General features: G+C 44.4%; 1 protein-coding gene across 2 annotated transcripts in view; it reads right to left on the bottom strand.

The window, feature by feature from the left end:
- The window catches only part of Stard13 (StAR related lipid transfer domain containing 13), a 214,641-nt gene extending 195,289 nt beyond the window's left edge, over positions 1-19,352 (bottom strand). For both annotated transcript variants that reach the window (XM_042268041.2, XM_042268042.2), the window contains exon 1: positions 19,106-19,352. In XM_042268041.2, coding sequence (XP_042123975.2) covers positions 19,106-19,229 — 124 coding nt within the window. In that variant the 5' untranslated portion in view covers positions 19,230-19,352. The remainder of the gene's footprint in view (positions 1-19,105) is intronic.
- Positions 19,353-19,627: the final 275 nt, after the last annotated feature.

Here is a 19,627-nt window from a genome sequence, read left to right as displayed (position 1 = left end):
TGAACCTCCCCCTGGCCGGTTTTCCTCGCTAATTGTGAGCGCTGAAAAGGCAGTTAGTTCGGAGTGCCTCTTGTACACTAACATCTGATTATCAATAAAGTGATTTTGCCTAAGTGTCTCCACATAGGTGTTCCTTACTATCAGCATAGGAACACAGTCCTGTCTTAGCACCTGTGTGGATGCTCCAAGTGTTGCTGGGTTGGCCTGCACAACCTTTCATTCACAAAGGCTCCATTTCCTCACGCAGCAAATTCAACTTTTGCTTTTCAGATTTTTCTGAAAAAAAATTTTTCTGGTACTTTTAGTCTTTGGTAGGTAGAATTCATGGATATGAGACCCAAGAACACCGAGGACACATGGGAATTCTAGCAGGACATCAATGCCTGACTTACCGAGCGCTCACAGTTTATTTTGTTTACTTCGCCTCCATTCAAAGAAAAATAACTCCTTGGAGTGTCGTGGTTGGGGAGAAGGCAGCCATGAGCTCTTGTTCAGATTCCCCTACTTGAATGAACTTTGGTCGGATCAAACAAGAAAAATGAATGTAACCATTACCCACTAGGATTATAAATATTAGATTTGTTGACATATGCTTGGTACATTGCTGGCAAAAAACAAAAAACAAAACAAAAAAAAAACCCAAAAAACAGTTATTGCAATAATCCTTGGTAGGGAAATGGTGTGTCTAAAAAAACTGGATATTTATGAGTGCTTCTAGTTTAGTGCACTGTTTTATACATGCAACTTTACAGCAATGTTATATTTTAAATATACCTAGCAGCTAGCTGTACATCTGTTATCTCCATCAGTAGGACTTTCTTGAGAGACCATACTGATGGCCTGCTCCAACCATTTTCATAGTGCTCTTCTGAGTATACTTTTCGAGCATCATTGGTATCTTTGGATGGCTTTTCAGTATTCATCATGATGTTTTTATCATTGTAAACGAATGAATACAGTTTTGAAAGAAGAGGAAATTCATCCTTTCAAACACACTGTAATGGTGCCACATCTCTGCACTGTGAGAACAGATTTGCTTTTAGACAATTAAGTCTTTCTGGGTCAAGCCAGGTGAAAGAATGCAATTCATCTTTGGGAATCCAAAATTGAAATTATACCAAAAGGGAGTAAGAATTATATTCCTGTAGGGTTCAAAAGCTGGCAGTTCCCAGAGAGGAACTCCATTTACCTGTTATTGGGATAAGGATGTCACTTGCATGTAATATTTCTGGGTATCTAGGAATCTGTCTTATTTTGACTGGACTTTGCATAATACCTATGTGCTGTTTATTTTTTTACATGTGGCCTCTCCAGGATTCTGTGGCAGGTTTCTTTCCTATAATAAAGGATTTCCGTTTGTAGTTTTTAGATGAGCCAGGAGCAGGTTAGTGTTTACGAAATTTCCCCTATGCTAAGACACAGAGTTCTGAGGACTCAGGGAAGGTCATCTGGTTTAAATCTTGTGTATAGTAGTCTTCATCATTAAGAACCCAGGCAACAATCATTTAACATTGTAGAGTTTTGAGGACTCAGGGCAGATTAGCGGGTTAAATCTTGGTGTATAGTGTTCTTCATTATTAAGAACCCAGGCCAACAATCATACATACAACATTGTAGAGGGTAAATGGTTTATCTAACATGATGGTGTTGATAGTACTGCTCCCTCCAGGCCATTAGGGTGACATAAAATCAGGCAGATGACATGCTCAGCAGACCCTACTGCCCAAGAGAGGACCCCATCGGTAACTTCTGAGGACTTTGTTAGGCTCTCCATCAGAGAAGAAAGGGTTTCAGCCAATGGAGAGCTTCATTAATCTTTCTGAGAGAAGGGTGAGAGGAATGGAGTTCTGAGACAGACAGGACTTTGTCTCCTGTCAGCTTCCCAAGTTTAGCCCACGATTCCCTTGGGGTTATAAGTACAGCAAGGCCGTTCCCACATTCCCCAGTGAGGTCGAGGGTCACAAGCTCTCTAAGGGGAGGGGCTCAGTGACTAAGCGGCGGAGGTGGGCTCAAGCTCTACACTATTGCAGTTGTTTTCCCGCTAATGCCTTTCATATGCAGATAGTTCATGATGCAATAATCCAGTTCAGTGCTTCTCCCCCAAGACTGCCACAGAGCATCTATTTCATGGGTGTCACTTTGTTGTTGCCCTGGTGACATCTGGGTTGCCCTCGGGCGGCCATGAACATCTGAGGACTCCAGAGAGCAATTCCATGTGAACACACAGGGGAAGTGTTACAGAGCAGCTGTTCAGTTCAGGGTGGACTCTCGAGCGGGAGCTGGGCACCATGAATTAGGACTTTCCTTCTGGCTTCCTTCCCTTCCCTCTACTCTTGCCAGTATGTTACAAACATTCATTCAGCTTTCTATGAGAAACTGAACCAATGCATAACCAAAGAACTAAAAGAAAATTAAACCACTGCCAGGAATATAGTAAAATCATAAGATTATAAAGCTTCTTATAATAAATTTAAGAAGGCATTAACAGTTACCAACTCTTTGAAAAAAGTGCATATTATCTTATTTGTTTTTATTTGCCCAGTACCTGGCACACAGACTATCAAGAAATGTTTACAAATAAATACATGTAGCTTCCGAGGCACTGTTTATATCTCTTTTTCAATAAGAGAAATTTTGGAAGTAGCTATTGGCTAAAAGTCTTTTGAAAAATAGCTCAAGAAGTCATGGTAAGTCCATAGTAAACTCTGTAGTCTACAAAGTTGAAGTAACACAAGGTATGACTACATGTCATCTACTTTAACTTCAAACCTGCAGATCCAAGCAACTGGACCCAAGCTTGAATCCCTATGTGGATGCTAATTCAGCAAGAGCCATTTCTACAAGCCATGGATGACCTCATGTTCTTTAAAGATCTATAAAAGAATAATTCTTGCAGGGCAGTGGTGGCGCATGCCTTTAATCCCAGCACTCGGGAGGCAGAGGCAGGAGGATCTCTGTGAGTTTGGCCTGGACTACAGAGTAAGTTCCAAGAAAGGCGCAAAGCTACACAGAGAAACCCTGCCTCGAAAAAAAAATAGTTTTTGAACAAGATTTGTTCTTGAACAAAATTATAGAACAAAGTCATTTTAAAAGTATAGAAATGTATGTATAGAAAAGTATGAGAGATGGCCCAGTGGTTAAGAGTACTGGCTGCTCTTATAGAGGACCCAAGTTCAATTCCCAGCACTTATATGACTGCTCAAAACCATCTGTAACTTCAGTTCCAGAGGAACTGATACCCATTTTTCTGGCCTCCCCAGGCACTAGGATGTATTTGGTACAGAGATATACATTCAGGCAAAACACCCATACACATTTTTTTTTAAAAGCATAGATATAAAAATTAACAGGGACTTGTGATGCTTGTGATAGAGTAAAAAAAAAAAATTCACACGCTTACATGTAGATACACCTTGACTTATTGAGGGCACAGGGCTATGTCCAAATGATCTTTCAGGATTTGAAAATACATATAAGTTAAAAATGCATATAATACACCTGCCCTGCCAAACATCATGCTTGTATCAAGGATACCTTAATGTGCTAAGAGCAGTTACATCAGCTTATGTTTGGGCACAATCATCTGACACAAAATCTGTTTTATAAAGCATTGTGAGGACCATTTCATGTGCACACAGAGACGGTCGTTTCAAAGAAATGGTGGATGGGAAAACACCAAGTACCAATATGCAAAACAAACAAACAAAACCCAAAAACACTGATGATATCTGTTGTCAAGGATGAGTTGTTTCCACACCCACAATGCTGTGTGCCTGGGAGCTCCTGGCTGCTGCTCAGCATCTCAAGAGAGACTTCGACCACATAGCTGAGGGAAAAGAGCAAAATTCAAACCTTGTAGAGTGATTTCAATGGACAGAATGTCATCTCTGCACCGTCAGAAAGTCGTTAAACTGGCAATCACCCATGATCAAAATTTACTTTAAAAAAGTTGCAGGCTGTCTGCCATGGGCAGAAGACAAAATGTCAGGTCCAGATCTGTGGTTTGCCTGCCTCTCCCTCTTAACGTCCTCTCCTGCTTGTACCTGAGTTTTGACAACGTGGAGGAATTACTGACGTAGCTTTTCGCCTTTCTTTGCATGAACCCTGTCCTTCCTTTGTGGGGTGTGATCTTAAGGCTCTCCTTTGCCAAATCCACTTTTTCCTCAATGGCTTTCTCATTCCGTGACCACTATACTCATCCTTGAGGCTTAGAGTATGTTTTTTCATGTTTTTATTCTCAATGTAAAGCACAGCAGATAATCTGGCATAGAATATTCACTCATAATTTCAGTTACATTTAAGTACAACTGCTGGGGGTAATTTTTCAATTGGGTATCTGAGAGATAAATTGTTTAATTAGCTCCACTTAAGACGTCCAAGTGAATGAGCTTAAAAAAATGTCTCCTGTTTGGGTAACAGAGCATCAGTCACCACTTTCTTCCTCCTTCATCAAATCTTAGGCCTTAAAACCAGCAACTAAACATTTTGTGCATAACTGAGCTATAAAACAAAGAGGTATTTCTCGGAAGCCCCCAAAGTATCTTTGGCTTCTATTATCTTTTCTTCCCATATTAATACCCAGTCTATGGTCCTGTTTATTCATCCAAACTGCCAAAGATACCAGGCAGGAATCTAACTATCAGAACCAGGAATGCCAACCATTAGGTCCAAATCAGCACCCCTCTAGTCTCCAGTTCCTTGACATCTTTTCCTTCATGGTATTTCTAACACTCACAGTAATGTGTTTACTATTTTCTGTCTCTACCCGTCAAATGGAAGCCATGTAAAGACACTGATTTTGTCTGCTGTGTTCAACACCAAATCACCAAAGGCTGGGGCAGTGTTTCCCTACTAGGTGTCAATAAATATTTGTTGGATAAATTAATGAGAATCTTGGTGTATCCTGAAAACAAAGTTATGGCTTGGGGATCTTTTTTTAAAAATCTATGTTGTTTTCTCTAGTTCCTTTTTTATACCTGAAAATGGCCCCTAAGAAACTTTTGCATCTTAGACAGAAGATAAATGAGATGTTTAATTGAATGTCAACTATGACTTGTCCATTTTCTTCACCTTGACCTGATGCATAACAATTTCCCCCAAAGATTAAAACCTTCCATCTTCAAGGGAAAGTGCCTAAAGACATAGGATGTTCTAAAGCAAGGATAAACATTCTGTCTGGAGAAGAACAACTCAAAAGCTTCAGGAAGTCCCTGAAACTGAACAGATTTACTAAGCCCCTCCCCACCCAAGTTTATATAAATAATAAAGACTTTTGAAAGATAATCTCAGAGGAGCCAAGCTACCTGGAAGCCAGAGACCAGACCAGCTGCTTGGAAGCAGCTCAGATACCCCAAGCTGCCTAGAAAATATACTCTCCAGTCTGTTGAACTGTTTCAGGGCCATTCCTCATGCGGGGGTGGGCTTTGGTGGTGATGCCTTTGAGTCATTCATGCTCCTATAAGTACCTTCTCACCAATAGTCCTGTAAGTAACTTCAGGAAAACTCATTCCATCAAGTTGGACTTTGGTGATATCAGTACTTTGATTTGCCATTGGATCCTTATCTAAGGTGAGTAGACTAGATGTTTGTTTGTGTCTCCCCAGGAATAGTGTCGCAGAACACACACAATAATAGAAGTCTTTGTTTCCTTTAGTTATGAGAAGCTCCAATAGCATTCTAGGAAGCTAGAAAATAAAGAAATGTTATCCACATATATCTATAAAGCTGACAAGTATGTCAAACACTTGGGGGTGACATCACAACAAGTCACCAGGGGCTACTCAGCATCTAGGAGGGAGGAAGCAGATGCTTTTAATACCCTTCAGCCAGCAGCAGCCTTCCCTTTACTCTATCACGGAATCACAAATAGTTTGCCAACAAACCCTTGTAAAATTAGCATCACTGCAAAGGCTTTACTCCTGATGCTAAGATGGTACCTTTCTCTCAAAGACACTGCACTCTAGTAGACAAACTTTGGAAACAAGCATTTGGTTACAAATGAGTGTGGTCAAGTCCAAAGTCACCTGTAATCCGAAGAGTCACTTGGTGACTTGGATGTAGAGTATGGCTGCAATGTCGGATGTGTTGCTAGGTGACAGGAAGGGGTTAACCTTCCTTGGGTTCAGTTGGGTTCTAGGACGAATGACTCAGTCAAGATAATTTTATAAGGCTTCTGCCAACCTTCATGTGTTGTGGTTCTTTGAGTACAAAGAAAGATGAGGGCAGGATTTTTTTTTTCTGGAATCCATTTGAAATATTAAAGGGCTCGTATAAATAAATATTATATCTCCAAGCATATCAACTGACCTTTCAGAGTTCATGGACAACTCCCTCATTTACACTCTGGGTTGTCTTGAAGCAGCTGTGCCCTGGAAGCAGTACCACCCTTGTCTAGGACACCCATGGAATGTCATAACTCTCTCAGTGTCAGAGCCTGAGAACAGGGTTTGGGTCTTTGTCTCCTCTGAGTCTTACAGATGTGTGCGTTGAGCAAGTCGCTTGACCTCTCCAGGCCTTGGCTTCCCCACTATGAAGAGAGAAAGGCAGCAGAACACACAACCTTCAGGCTGTACCCCAGGCAGAGTATTTACGGATGCCATGAGTCTGAAACGGCCTAGGGTTTGCATTTTCTCAGAGGAAGTATACCTCTGTCCAAATCATCAGTCTGTGAAGAAGCCCTTTTCTACAAGGCAGTAAAATTCTGTGTGTGTTAACAGTTGCCCTGGTGGTTCCTACAAGGATGTCTGGGCATTAAAGACGAAAAGAAGGAAAGTATTTAGCATAGTGTTTGGCATTCAGTAGGGCACACTGCAAGGTAGCTGTTAATGGAACAGTATTATCGACGCATTCACTGGTTGAAAACGCAGCACATAGCTTCTATATCCCTGGTACTAAGCTGGGGAGCTGGCTTGTCTCTGGGAAAGCCTAGAGACAGACACAGCCATGAAAGTCAATCGTTAGATCAAGCATTAATTGGGGAGACCTTCCAAGAGCAGTCCAGTGGTTTAAATTCCCAATATTGATGGGAATATTGGTGCTATAACTGTCTAATCTACTACAGGCTTAGTGTCCCTCATCTGGAATGTAAAACTCGTTAAGGGATTTTCTGCGAAGCAGCCACACATCTCATACTTCCTTTGTGTTCAGAACTAGATATACAGAAACCACAGCTGCTGGCTTCTCTTCGTGGATCACACTGTGCCCACCTGAGGACGTGGATGTTATTGCTTTCCGGTAACATCTACAGTCTGTCGGTTAGATCTGCCTGCTTATTTGTGTGACTATTCAGAGGTATTTAAATATGTTCATACATGATTCTGGGCAAGAAAAAAATGAAATGTTCTTATTTTTAAAAGATGTGTTTATTTCTATTTTATGTGTGTGAGTGTTTTGCCTGCATGTATGTACATGTACCGTGTGCCCGCAGATGCCAATAAATACCAGAAAAGGGCATCAGATATCCTGGAAATGGAGTTACAGACAGCTAGGACCCACCATGTGGGTGCTGGGAGCTGAACCCAGGTCCTCTGCAAGAGCAGTGATGCTCTTAACCACTGAGCCATCTCTCCAGCCCCATGCACTATTTTCTTAATTGGCTAGAAATGCTTGCATTTTCTAGACTGGCAAATCAGGAGCTCTGGGTATAGCTGCTGCTGGCAAAGGAAGATATGACCCACGCAACGTGGGAGGTTAACCCCGTTGGTGCTGGCACCCCTCCAGAGACAGATGCGCATTATGACATAATGAAACATTGGCAGAGAGGTCCTGAAAACCCCGGTGACAAATGGGAGGCTTGGTCACTGCTGCTAATTTCCTTTTCTGGGTGAGCACCACAGGTGAAAGCTGCACAGGAAATAGCTTTAATGGTTTAAAGAGAAGCAATTTAATGAATTAATCTGTTATGGGCACTGTAAAATAAGTAAATATTTAATCAAGAAACAACTTAATTAAGAAGTTTCAAAACATGTATCTGAATGCCTAGCACGCCAAGGATTGTGCCTTGTCCCAATTTCCTGACACACTTTAAGCCACATACTTTAAAAATAGAAATTGAAATATTTGCTTCAATGTAGCTAATAAATAAATTATAGTCATGATAGCTGTGACAATCAAGGGTAACACCAGTGCCCCATTCTATCAAGATGCTGTTGGACTCGGCAAACAATAAAATGGAACAAACAACCTTTTACAGGTGAACTTACAGAGCAATGCCTGATTCTGCAAGGGCCTAGTTTCCACCGAGTGCATGGCTGTTTATCATGTAAGGCCTCGTGCAAAATTGAAATGGAAATTCAGTTATTTTTAAGAGTTTTAACATATTAACAGCAGGATACTGACTCGAGTGGTGATGACTGTGTGTGTGTGTGTGTGTGTGTGTGTGTGTGTGTGTGTGTGTGTGTGTGTGTGTGTGCTGGGGGATGGGGTGGGATTACAGATTTCTGTATAGGAGGCATGTCCCTGAAGCTAAGCTGCCCTGAATGACTACAGTGCAGGGTCTGCGGGTACATGCATGTGGGGGGACAGAGGATAATTGTCAGAAGTGGGTTCTCTCCTTCCACTGTGTGGGTTCCGGGGATCGAACACAGGTCCTCAGACTTGTCAGCAGGTGCCTTGGCCTGCTGAGCCCTGTCTCAGCTTGTTGTACAGACTTTAGGGGTGCTTGCAGGCCCAACTCTGGAGCACTCTCTCCTGTCCCTTCTTTGATTCTGGCAGACGTATTTCCAGTTCTAGAAGGGATCTGCTGTGAGCTGCTGCTGCTGTGTGCTACGAGACCAAAACTGCATGGGAGAGCCATTCAGGGACAGCCCGAGTCATCCTCTGGGCCTCTTTCCTCTCTTGTCTATCAGACAACCCCACAGAACTCTTCCAGAAGAGGGACTAAGCTATCTGATGTTTACTTTGCTCTTCAGTCTAGTTATATAGCCTCATCGAAAAGCTAAATGGGACCTTAGAGATTATCTAGTCAACATCTCTCTCCTTTTCATCAGATTTTCATCAAATTCCAGTTAGGCTAAGGACATGTGAATGACTCTTGGCTGCATAATTCCAAAGTTAACGGTATTTTTTTTTTTAACGAACAAATCACAGCTGATCACGTCTCAAAAAGATAAAACATTAGCATAATCGATGAACACATTAAAATACAAATGGACTTGATTAGGAAGCTACCATCCATGCTAAGAACATATTCAGCAACTGACTGTCAGCAATTGACAGCAACATCTCTGTCAGAATAAGGACGACAAGACTAAGGGTCCTAAGCCTTGTCTCCAAACATGTGGGGACAAGCCGATGAATCCAGAATTGAAGGACTAGATGGCTTACGGTTAGTGCTAAAAGAATCTTTGTATCGCCAAGATCTCATGTCTCTGGCACTTCATACCTCAGATATTCCTTTCCTAAATTAACACTTACGTAGTGCTTATTAGGGAGCAGACATGAACTACTTGGTTTTTGTTGTTGTTGTTGGGTTTTTTTTTTGTTTTTTTGTTTTTGTTTTTGTTTTTGTAGATAACTCACTCAGTTCTTATAACAGCACAGAAGTATGTACCATGCTTAGCCACCCTTTTGAACACAAGGGAACTTAAGACACCGAGGTAAATGTTGACCCCAAAGCTGTAGCTTAAGTAGCAAAGTTAGGATTCAAACTCAGGGAGTTGCTCTACCGGCTGCTGGAACATGGTGCTGTGCCCAGGGTCTTCCTTTGTGTACCAGCACCACCAACTCCACACCGAGTTTTCCATGAGTCAAGAGTTAAAGAACACCACACTGGGGACACCAAGCAACTACTGCTCCCAGTGCTGTAGCCATAGCTGTGACAAATAAGCCTATCCTCTCATAAGTGAATCACGCTGATTTCATGGCGCTGACTCTCCATGATACAGTGATTTTACATTTGATGTCCCAATGATGTCCCACACGGCTCCGACCCCTCTTCCATGTCTCTGATTCTGCTCTGGAGAGTTAAGAGTTAGTTTCTCACATCACTATTGTTTTTGATTTAAGAGCTAGAAATCACTTACTAGGAAATGTTGTGGACTATTCCTTTACACTGTGTGGAAGATGCGTCACTGTGATTGGTTTAATAAAGAGCTGAATGGTCAATAGCTAGGCAGGAAGAGGTTAGTCAGAACTTCTGGGGACAGAGAGGGTTCTGGGAAGAAGAAGGTGGCGTTGCCAGCCAGACTCAGAGGAAGCAGCATGGGCAGTATGGAGAGATGAGGCAACAAGACACACCACAGAATCTAGATTAGTATAAATGAGTTAATTTAAGTCATAAGAGCTACGGGACAAGCCTAAGCTAAGGCTGAGCTTTCATAATTAGTAATAAGTCTTCGTTATTTGTGAGCTGGAGCCTCCAACAAAAAGATGCCATAGGTCCTGAGGCCAGGAAGACAACTCTGTGGCTAGGAGATGTGTTCTGTTTGTCAGTGTTTTCAAAGATTTCTGTGATGGATATCCTCCATATCCAGGAAGGGAGGCGGCATTATCTCTTCATCTTCATGGTGTTATGATAACCCACACATTCCATAAAGGGATAATAGTATAACTTAGCCCTGCTATATTTTCCAGGTGAGATCGTATACTTGTATTTTGAGGTTATTGTTCTAATAATGAAAATTGAATTTTAATGGAAAACATTTTCAAGGCACCTGAAAATGTTTCTACTTTTTCTAGAGGGAGGCTGAGACATATGAAGACTCTCCAATTTAATACCATTGTTAGTGAATGTGCTTGTTTCTTGTGGGGTCTTCTACTGCAGTGGTTCTCAGCCCTCCTAATGCAGAGACCCTTTAATACAGTTTCCAAGTTGTGGGGACCCACAACCGTAAAATTATTTTTGCTACTTCACAACTGTAATTTTGCTGCTGTTGTGAATCATAATGTAAATATCTGTGTTTTCCAATGGTCTTAGGCGACCCCTGTGAGAGGGTTGCCTGACCACCAAGGGGTCGCAACTCACAGGTTGAGAACCACTGCTCTAGTTGTCCTTATTCATTTAATTTCATGTAGAAAGAGAAAGGAGTGTTCAAAAAAAACCCCATATGCAATAGTGTAATATAGATAATACAGTCTATTGTGAAAAATAATTGCAGCACAGAGCCATGCTGTTCTGAAGTTTTTATCATGGCTAAAAATGTGGCTGAGGAAAGATCTGGCCCGAGAGCCTGAGCCAGTTTAGTGTGTTTGCAGACGCGATACTGTGCAGTTACACGGTTCATACCATCCTTTGCAGTTTCTAGAAGCTCATTCCACTTCCGGCCAAAAATATGAGGTAAGTGATTTGAGCAGCACAATAAAATTTATGTGCTCTGCAAGGAGACACCCATAAAATGGGGTTCATATCCTGTGAGTCTGTCCCCATGTGCTTTGACGAGGATGTTATTTCATGGCTTTGTACTGATTGTCTGCAAGAGTGATACAAATGTTTGTCCTTCAGCTCCGCTTACTGAAGAAGCCTCGAGAATGTTGTGATATTTTTCCAAACCACTTTTATTTTCATTTTGTAATATCATTCTTTGGCACAAGGTCAGAAGAGAAATATCCTCGTGGATGAATCCCCAGAAAACCACAAGGTCACCAGGCAGATTTTTCTTGATAAGTGCTGCGTTGGACATAAAAATTTAAAAAGCACAAAGGAGGAGACTGCATGATCACCGACAGTTCACACACGTCCACGCCACAGGGCGTTTGGGATGGCCTTCTGGAGGAGCCTCAGACAGTTAGCTGGACCCTGTTTCTTCAGAGGCATGACCAGCAATTAACATGGTCTTTCTCTGCTCCAGTTGCAGGAGGACACTGCTCCCTAAGGGCTAGCCTCAGCTTTGCACCAGGCTAGGCCAAGTTTAAGCGAATCTCCTTGCAAACACAGAACCGTAGGCTGGTGGCTGCCTGTTTTCCTTTGAGAAATGTCATCTCAACCAACCTATCCGTGGGTAAAGAAAGTGTAACTGGTGATGTCAGTTATTGGACGCAGTACTGAAAAAGTCAAGGTGCAAAAGCTTCCCTACTGAACTTCGTTTGTAGACTGTTCCTGTCCAGCAGAACACGCTTCCCTGTTTTATATGGGGACCTCACAAGTTGCAGTAACCACAGCCGACTATGGAATTCCTATGTTTTACTTTTCATAAGCGTGGGGTGAGGGCAACCTTGAAAATTCATTCCTCCTGATATTTTTTAAAAATATTGATTAAAAATTTTTATTTTTAATATGTAATATAAAATTTAAATTAAAAGGTACTTTAGTAATGAGGAATTTATTATTACATTTATCAACAATTTTAGTGTCAAATGAGTGTATCTCTCATAAAAGATTATTCAATATAGTATGAATATCTTGCTGAGGAATGAAGAGTTTGGGACGATATTGTAATGTTCTGGTGCCCCTCAGAATGCATAAGCTCATGTATATTCAAGTCTAACTGTTCTGGTCTCAATAAGGAAAGTCCTAGACCAGCCCCTCCCTGTAGCAGGCTTTTTCTTTTGGGGCATCAACCAGCTCCCAAATCATGACACAGAGACTATAGCAATTATGAATGCTTGGTCTTAGCTTATGTTCGTTTCTTGCTAGCTCTTGTAACTTAACCTGTTTCTCCTCATCTACATTTTGTCTCGGGGCTTTTTACCTTCCTTTACTTCTGTATGTCCCACTTTCACGGCCTCTCATGTCTGGCTGGAAGCCGCCTGGCTTCTGCTCCTGGGTGTCCCTTTCTCCCTTATTCTCTCCTCCTTCTCTCTCAGGCCTAGATTTCTCCTACTACTTATTCTCTCTGCTTGTCAACCCCACCCATGCCTCTCCTGCCTAGCTATTGGCCATTCAGATCTTCATTAGACCAATCAGATGCCTTAGGCAGGGAAGGTGAAACAAATCTTTACATAACCAAACACATGAAGCACAAACAAATGTAACACACCTTTATACAGTTAAAGTAATATTCCGCACCATAAACAAATGTAACACACCTTTGCCTAGTTAAAGTCATGTTCCACAACATCTCTCCTTGTTTGTACTCTCTTCCTAAGCAGCCCCACCCAGTTCTACAGTTTCATGGAGTAGTTAGACGTTGATAACTCTAACCCCTATTTCTTTAGCTCAGCTTTTCACCTCAAAGCTGCGTCTAACCCACCTCTTCGGCTGTTGCATGTCTACATAGGCATTTCCGAGCCCTGCGGCTGGTACGTGACGCTTCGTTCTTCCCCTCTCCGTGCAAACCTGCCAGTGGTCCCGTCTCAGCCAACAGCATCTCCCTCCATTACCTGTTCTTACCCAGCCTTACCGGGCCCCCTCCTTTGTCTCCCCAACTAGTTGGTCAGGGTGGTGTCTCCACTTCTGAGGCACCTCACAGATGCCCCTTTCTACCCCCTGTTTCCATCCACCCGTGCTTCTCCGCCATGATCGTCCTCAAGAGTGCCTGGTTTGTGCCTCAGCTGCACCACTGGTGACTTACTTGGTCTTACCCCTTTTTTTCCCATGAGGTCCATTTTAGGCGCAAAGCCAAACTTCTCTCCCTGGTAGCAAGCCCATCCTAAGCCTCTAGCTTCCTCCTGGCCATGTGTCTGCTGTCATTTCCTCTCATAGACTCGCTTTTCCCATCTTTTCCACTGTTCTCCAGGCAAGCTGACTTTCTGTGTGTTTTGTTGTGCTCTTCTCTGTAACGGGATAAACTCACTCTCACCTCATTTTGCTTAGGTTCTTACCATAGAGTTTGAGTATCTTTCAGCCAAAAATGCTCCGGATCAGCAGTGTTTTGGGTCTTTTTTTTTTTTCTTTCAGATTTTGAAATATATTTACATATACACGATGAGATGTCTTAGGGATGGGACTCGAATCTACATTTCATTCATGCTTCATCTATATCCTATACGTGTAACTTAAATAGGATTTTACACACTATGTTTAATAATTTCTTTCTTTTTTTCTTTCTTTCTTTCTTTCTTTCTTTCTTTCTTTCTTTTTTTTTTTTTTTTTCCGAGACAGGGTTTCTCTGTGTAGTTTTGTGCCTTTCCTGGAACTCACAGAGATCCGCCTGCCTCTGCCTCCTGAGTGCTGGGATTAAAGGTGTACACCACCACCGCCCAGCTTATGTTTAATAATTTCATGCTGGATAAAAGTTTGTATAACTAAGATGAAAGGGCTCCAGAATCTTCCATCCCTTAGGGATGCTGAGGAAGCTGTGCAGTACACACATTTGACTGCAGTGCACCTCGTGAGGAGGCGGTGGCATGTTCCACCTGTCGCCTCCAGTCACCATTTTTTTAAATTCAGAATTTGGAGCATTTCAGATTTTGAGCCTTAGGATTATTGGGCTCCACATTTCATGAGTCATAGGGGGAACTTAATATAAGTGAGTGGTTGCTACCCTCAGTTGCACACTGTTGGGCATCTGACTGAATGAGAGTGTCGGGGGGGGGGTGTGCTTGGGTACAGGCTCTCTGAAGGGCTGAGGTGATCCTGAGGTTGGTGAAGGCCGAGGATGCTGATCCAATAAGCCCTCTTTTGATTCGGTCATTTGACTTGGATGTTTTTTGTTACTGTAAACATTAAGCACATTTTAGGGCCGTCCCGGCAGTGGTAGCAAGGACAAGACCCCGTGAGAGCATCCTAGCCCGTTCTTCAAGCTGAACCGATAGTGCGAGGAGACAGCAGAAACACGAAAAGGACCTGCCAGGGCCACCGGTCCCTGGGATGTCACGGCACGCAGTTAGATTTTAATGAGGAACATTTAAGGGACCATGCTTTAGTCTGCATCCTGCTTTGCATTGAAGTCCCAAGCTGTGTTTACATCATGTGACAGAATGTCCCCTCTTGTCACTGAGAACCGAGGAACCTGTCTTACAAGAAGCCACCAGAACTCTACGGTTTCTTACACAGCTGAAACTTTCCAGCATTTTAAGTTAGTATATTCCTGGCAGCAGTTTAACCTCCTGTGGCTCAGAGAAACAATTTAACAGGAGACTATTAAAAAAAAAAAAGAGCAAAAGACTTGGTATCAATTAACATACAAGTTACCTAAATATTGTTATGCGAGTGTAGGGGAATCAAACGCTGATGGACTTCCGTATGAGGAGAAGGAAGCCTTAGACAAGCCATTGGGATTTTCCTCAGTCATTAACATTTGAAAAATAGCTCAAGGGCTGAGGAATGCCAGAGGGCAATGGGTGTGCTTTGGCCTAAAGAATTTAATGACGCTGTCGGCAGAGAATTGTCGCTGTGGTGGCTGATTGGAGGACTGGGGAGCTGAAGGGCCCGGCGCTCACCTACCTGGAAGAAATGGTAGTTCATGTAGAGTTTACAACTGCCCTTGCTCAGATGATGGGTGGGGTGAACACCTACAGGTTCCAACAAGCAAGATGTATGACTATTGGTTTGTTTCAACCTTCTATAAGCTCATATACTAACCACTGCAGGGGGATGGTTTGGGGATGAGCTTGGTGAGGTGCAGAGGGTTATCCTTGCCAGCCTGGGAGAGGAGAAGCAGCAGGTTTTCAGGTTCTTTTTGGTATGGTTTTTAAGTACAACAGCAGTAACAGAATGTTTCAGCCAGCCTCCATATTTTCTCAAAGCCTTGGTCGCGGGCACGGACGGCATGGCCTCCAATATCTGATTACCTGAATTTGAATCCAGCTTTGAATAGACCAGCTTTGTCATGTGGGAAATAAACAGTCACTGCCACCAATGTGGTAATGAGTATGGGGGTGACAGATGAGAAAATCTCCTGCTGGCCCCAGGGGAGTTAGAATCCCGGGGGAGAGGAAGCGCGCACTGGTGAATTCGCCTGTCTAGTGGGAGCGCATTCAGCTGTTTCTGTCCACAGAACTGGAAAGCCCCAGAGTGGGGCCTGCTGTCTCTTTGACAGGGACTCCCTGGTACGCTCTGGGCCTTTTATTACTTGTTTCATTTACGTCATTTCGACCTATGTTCAGAAATGTGTTTTTCTCATTATGTATGCTCGCATGGCATGGACATCCACAGGCCTCGCTATGCTTACACTTAGCTGTGTTAGCTCTCAAGCTCAGGAAGCTGGCTAAGGTGCCTACTAACATGTCAAAGCTGACACAGGCCACCAGGCTCTCCCAGCACCCTTCAGTCCCTACCTGTTATAGGGTCTGCCTGGCAGGCATACCCCATCCTCTACCCTAAACCCCAGCCCAGGGACTGGCTGGGTTTCCCTTCCCCTAGCTTTTCTGACTCCTTTAAAAACCCAGCCATTTCGGGTACATGGTCCCTTTTCCCTTGGTCTCTTTGCCTCCTGGCCTCTTGGCTTCTGGTTCTCCTCTCTCCCCACATAGCCCTGTTCAGTTGGCTGGTCATGTTCACTCCGGACTCTTCCAGATGCCTCTGCCTGTGTGCCCTCTTACATCTGTAATAAAAACCTCAGCCCCTTAGGAGCGGTCATGTGCCCCTTTTTACTTCTTTTATTTGTTTGTTTGTTTGTTTGTTTTTTGGTTTTTTGAGACAGGGTTTCTCTGTGTAGCTTTAGATCCGCCTGCCTCTGCCTCCCGAGTGCTGGCATTAAAGGCGTGCGCCACCACCGCCCGGCATCCCTTTTTTACTTCTTTTTTCATCCAGTTGTTATTTCTTTTTTTGCCTTTCTGCTGAGTTGAAGGGACAACTTTTCATGAAGAATTCAAAGTTAGAACATGGGTTTCCTTCAATTCCGATACTTTGAGGGCACTCTGGGTAGCCAACTCAAGTGTGCTATAAAGTGCTTTCAGCACTGGCCCTCTAGGTCCAAGGGGAACAGCCCAACAAACTGAAGGAAAGCCCGCACAACACTTGTATTTGCTAGAAAAAAAATAAAGGAAACAAAATAACGATCCCTAAGAAAACAAGACCGAGGTCCCCACAGTGTTGCTCTCAGAGCTCATGCTCCCTGGGGACATGGCCCTCTGGTCGGGTACTCGGATACTGTGAACCGAGTCTTATAAAGATGACTTTCACCAGCCGAGAGCGCTTTCCCCTGGAACTGATGCCAACATTAATAACTTAAGCATTTCAGTGTCTTGTGGCCAAAGTTCCATATTTTAGCTACTTTAGCAAGAAAACCCAAGAAAATCAATTTGCATCTAAAAGCTCCTTCATGGGGTTGGCTTGGTTTTGTGGCAAGCAGCCCAGCAGCTGAGAGAGGCAGGAGCTGAAGGCCACTTTACAGAGGATTGTCTGGTCCTAGCTGAATAACCTTCTGGCATTTGCTGTTAGCAGGGCAGTGAGAAGATTATCGGGAAGCAAATATTAATATTCTGATTAAGCATTTTAAAACCTCATACCACTATTTCAAAAATTAATTGCGCTCCTCTGAGGGGACTCTTACACTTATAACTTTCTGAAGCTACGTTCAGCCTTAATATCTAACTTCATATTCATGGTCTTACAAATCTCTACCTGCCCCCACTGCCTTAACTGCAATGTTTAATGTGTTTATGTGTGTGAACATACTCTGAAGTCTTTACAACACTCTATTCCTTCCTACTTCTCTTTTTGGAGAGAAGCTGCGGTCATTGTTGGCCTCAGTCTTGGCAACGCTCCTGGAGAGGCTTCTTGCTTCCCGAGGATCTACTGACTTAACAAACTCCACAGAATTGACAGATGCTATCAAAGAGTCCTCTGCAGTAAGAATTCTGGAGTTATGAAGCAGCAAGCTTCCACAGAAGGTTCCTGACACCATCCATCCCACAGACGGTACCAACTAACATAACAGGAAAACACGGCACAGGTTCCCGGGGTCGAGTGGGGTGGGTTATTAACTGTTACTCACAAGAATCTAACATGTGCTTACAGGTCTTTAAAAATCAACAGTCAAAACGACTAGGTGACCACAATTTATTTCTGGGTCCCGATGGAAAAGTCTGTTTATTTGTTGGGTGCCTACTAAATGGAGCCACTGTGCTGGAGAGAAAATTCCGGTAAACATTTAATGCTTACTACACGGAGTGTTGGAGTCATTCAAGATGCCTTCTTCTGAGTTAGTTTGATAAGGACATGCTATTCAAAGTGACCTGGGCTGGGGCATCTGACCCAGAATGCTTCTAGGCTTCTGGGGGGGAGGGTGGCCCCCGCTCTGAGGGCAGAGCACTAGCAGCCAGCTTGTTCTGTAGGCTGAACAGGAGAAGGAGCAGCCCAAAGGTCAAGCCTGTTTCACCTGTGGCATCCTTTCCTTCTGCCGGGCTTTATACCCTCCTTTCTAGAATCCTCTTCCACACCCACAGATGCTTACTACTGGAGAAGACAAGGTCAGAAGCCAGGCTTTATACCCTCCTTTCTAGAATCCTCTTCCACACCCACGGATGCTTACTACTGGAGAAGACAAGGTCAGAAGCCATGCTTTATACCCTCCTTTCTAGAATCCTCTTTCACACCCACGGATACTTACTACTGGAGAAGACAAGGTCAGAAGACAAGTCAAGACCATCTCAGAACCCTTCCAGTCACACTTTCTCATAACTCCTGAAGGATCTTCCAGCAGCTCTCACTGGGCAAAGGAGGCCTTAACAGTGCACTGACCTTGAACCTGGTGGAGTGGGTGACCTTGTCCTCCTGGGCATGAGTACAGCAGTGACTACAGGTATGGGGGGCCCGGACCACTCAGGACCACTCACTGTGTTTGTGGTCCCACCAGGAGATGATGGTTTCTGCAGCGCTGACACACATCTCAGGCCACAACACACAAGCTGGGTGTGGGGTGAAGAAGGGGCGCCCTTCTGACCTAAGCAAGGGTTCTTAAGGACCTCTTGGCTAGGAATAACCAAAGCATCTCCTTCGATCCGGGGGCAGTAGGTTCCTAAGTCTTTCTCTGGCAGTTCTCAATGCGCACATCGGATCCCGGAGGCACCGGGTGGCGGGCAGCTGTTTGCTTTCACCAACTGTTCACCTGTCTCCCTCCAAACTTCTGGTGTCCGCCACTATCGCTCTTACCAGGGCGCGCCACCTTTGCCAGCGCTCAGGGGACGAGCCACGTGGAAACGCCAACCTGGGACGCAGTCACCGGCTCACCTTTGCGCCCCAGTGGAGGAGGACTCCGTGGTCCGCGCGCAGCCCAGCCGTCAGGCACCCTGCGGGACCGAGGTGGTCCGAACGAACCCGCACCCAGGGCCCCCGGACACCGACCTGCTAGCCGCCGTTCGCGAACGTTCCTCCACAGCAGATCCCAGGCTCTAGCGGTGGAGTCCCGCAGCTGCTCGCTCAGCGACCTCCGGAGCGGCGTGTGCACTGCTCCGCGTGGGCTGCCCATCTCAGCCGCGTCCTCATAGCGCGGGGCAGCCTGGCCGCCGCCTCGGGCGCTGGGACGCTCGGCCACGCGGGACCGGGTGCGCCCGCCAGGCGCCCTGAGAGACGGCCTCTGCGCTCCACCAGCCCCTCTCTCCTCCCCGGCTGCGTCCTCCCTCTCTCCTACCCTCCCTCCCCGGCTCCTCCCTGCACCCTCGCCTAGCCTGACAGCCCGCCCCAAGGTCTTTCCATCTCACCCCAAAGTTAGGGGCTGTGCCACAGCCCTCCTGTTTCCTGGTTCTCCCCATCGCGCCCCATCCCTATTCTGACGCCAGAGCTTTGATACTTCAGCAGTTAGTGCCCAAGACTCAAGAGTTCTGGATTTAAGCCACTTGTACTCAGCCAGGCTGATCCAGGTTTCTA

Source organism: Peromyscus maniculatus, chromosome 23 (genome assembly GCF_049852395.1).
Source record: "Peromyscus maniculatus bairdii isolate BWxNUB_F1_BW_parent chromosome 23, HU_Pman_BW_mat_3.1, whole genome shotgun sequence".
In the NCBI taxonomy this organism is placed as follows: domain Eukaryota; kingdom Metazoa; phylum Chordata; class Mammalia; order Rodentia; family Cricetidae; genus Peromyscus; species Peromyscus maniculatus.
This window is presented reverse-complemented; position numbering and strand designations above follow the sequence as displayed.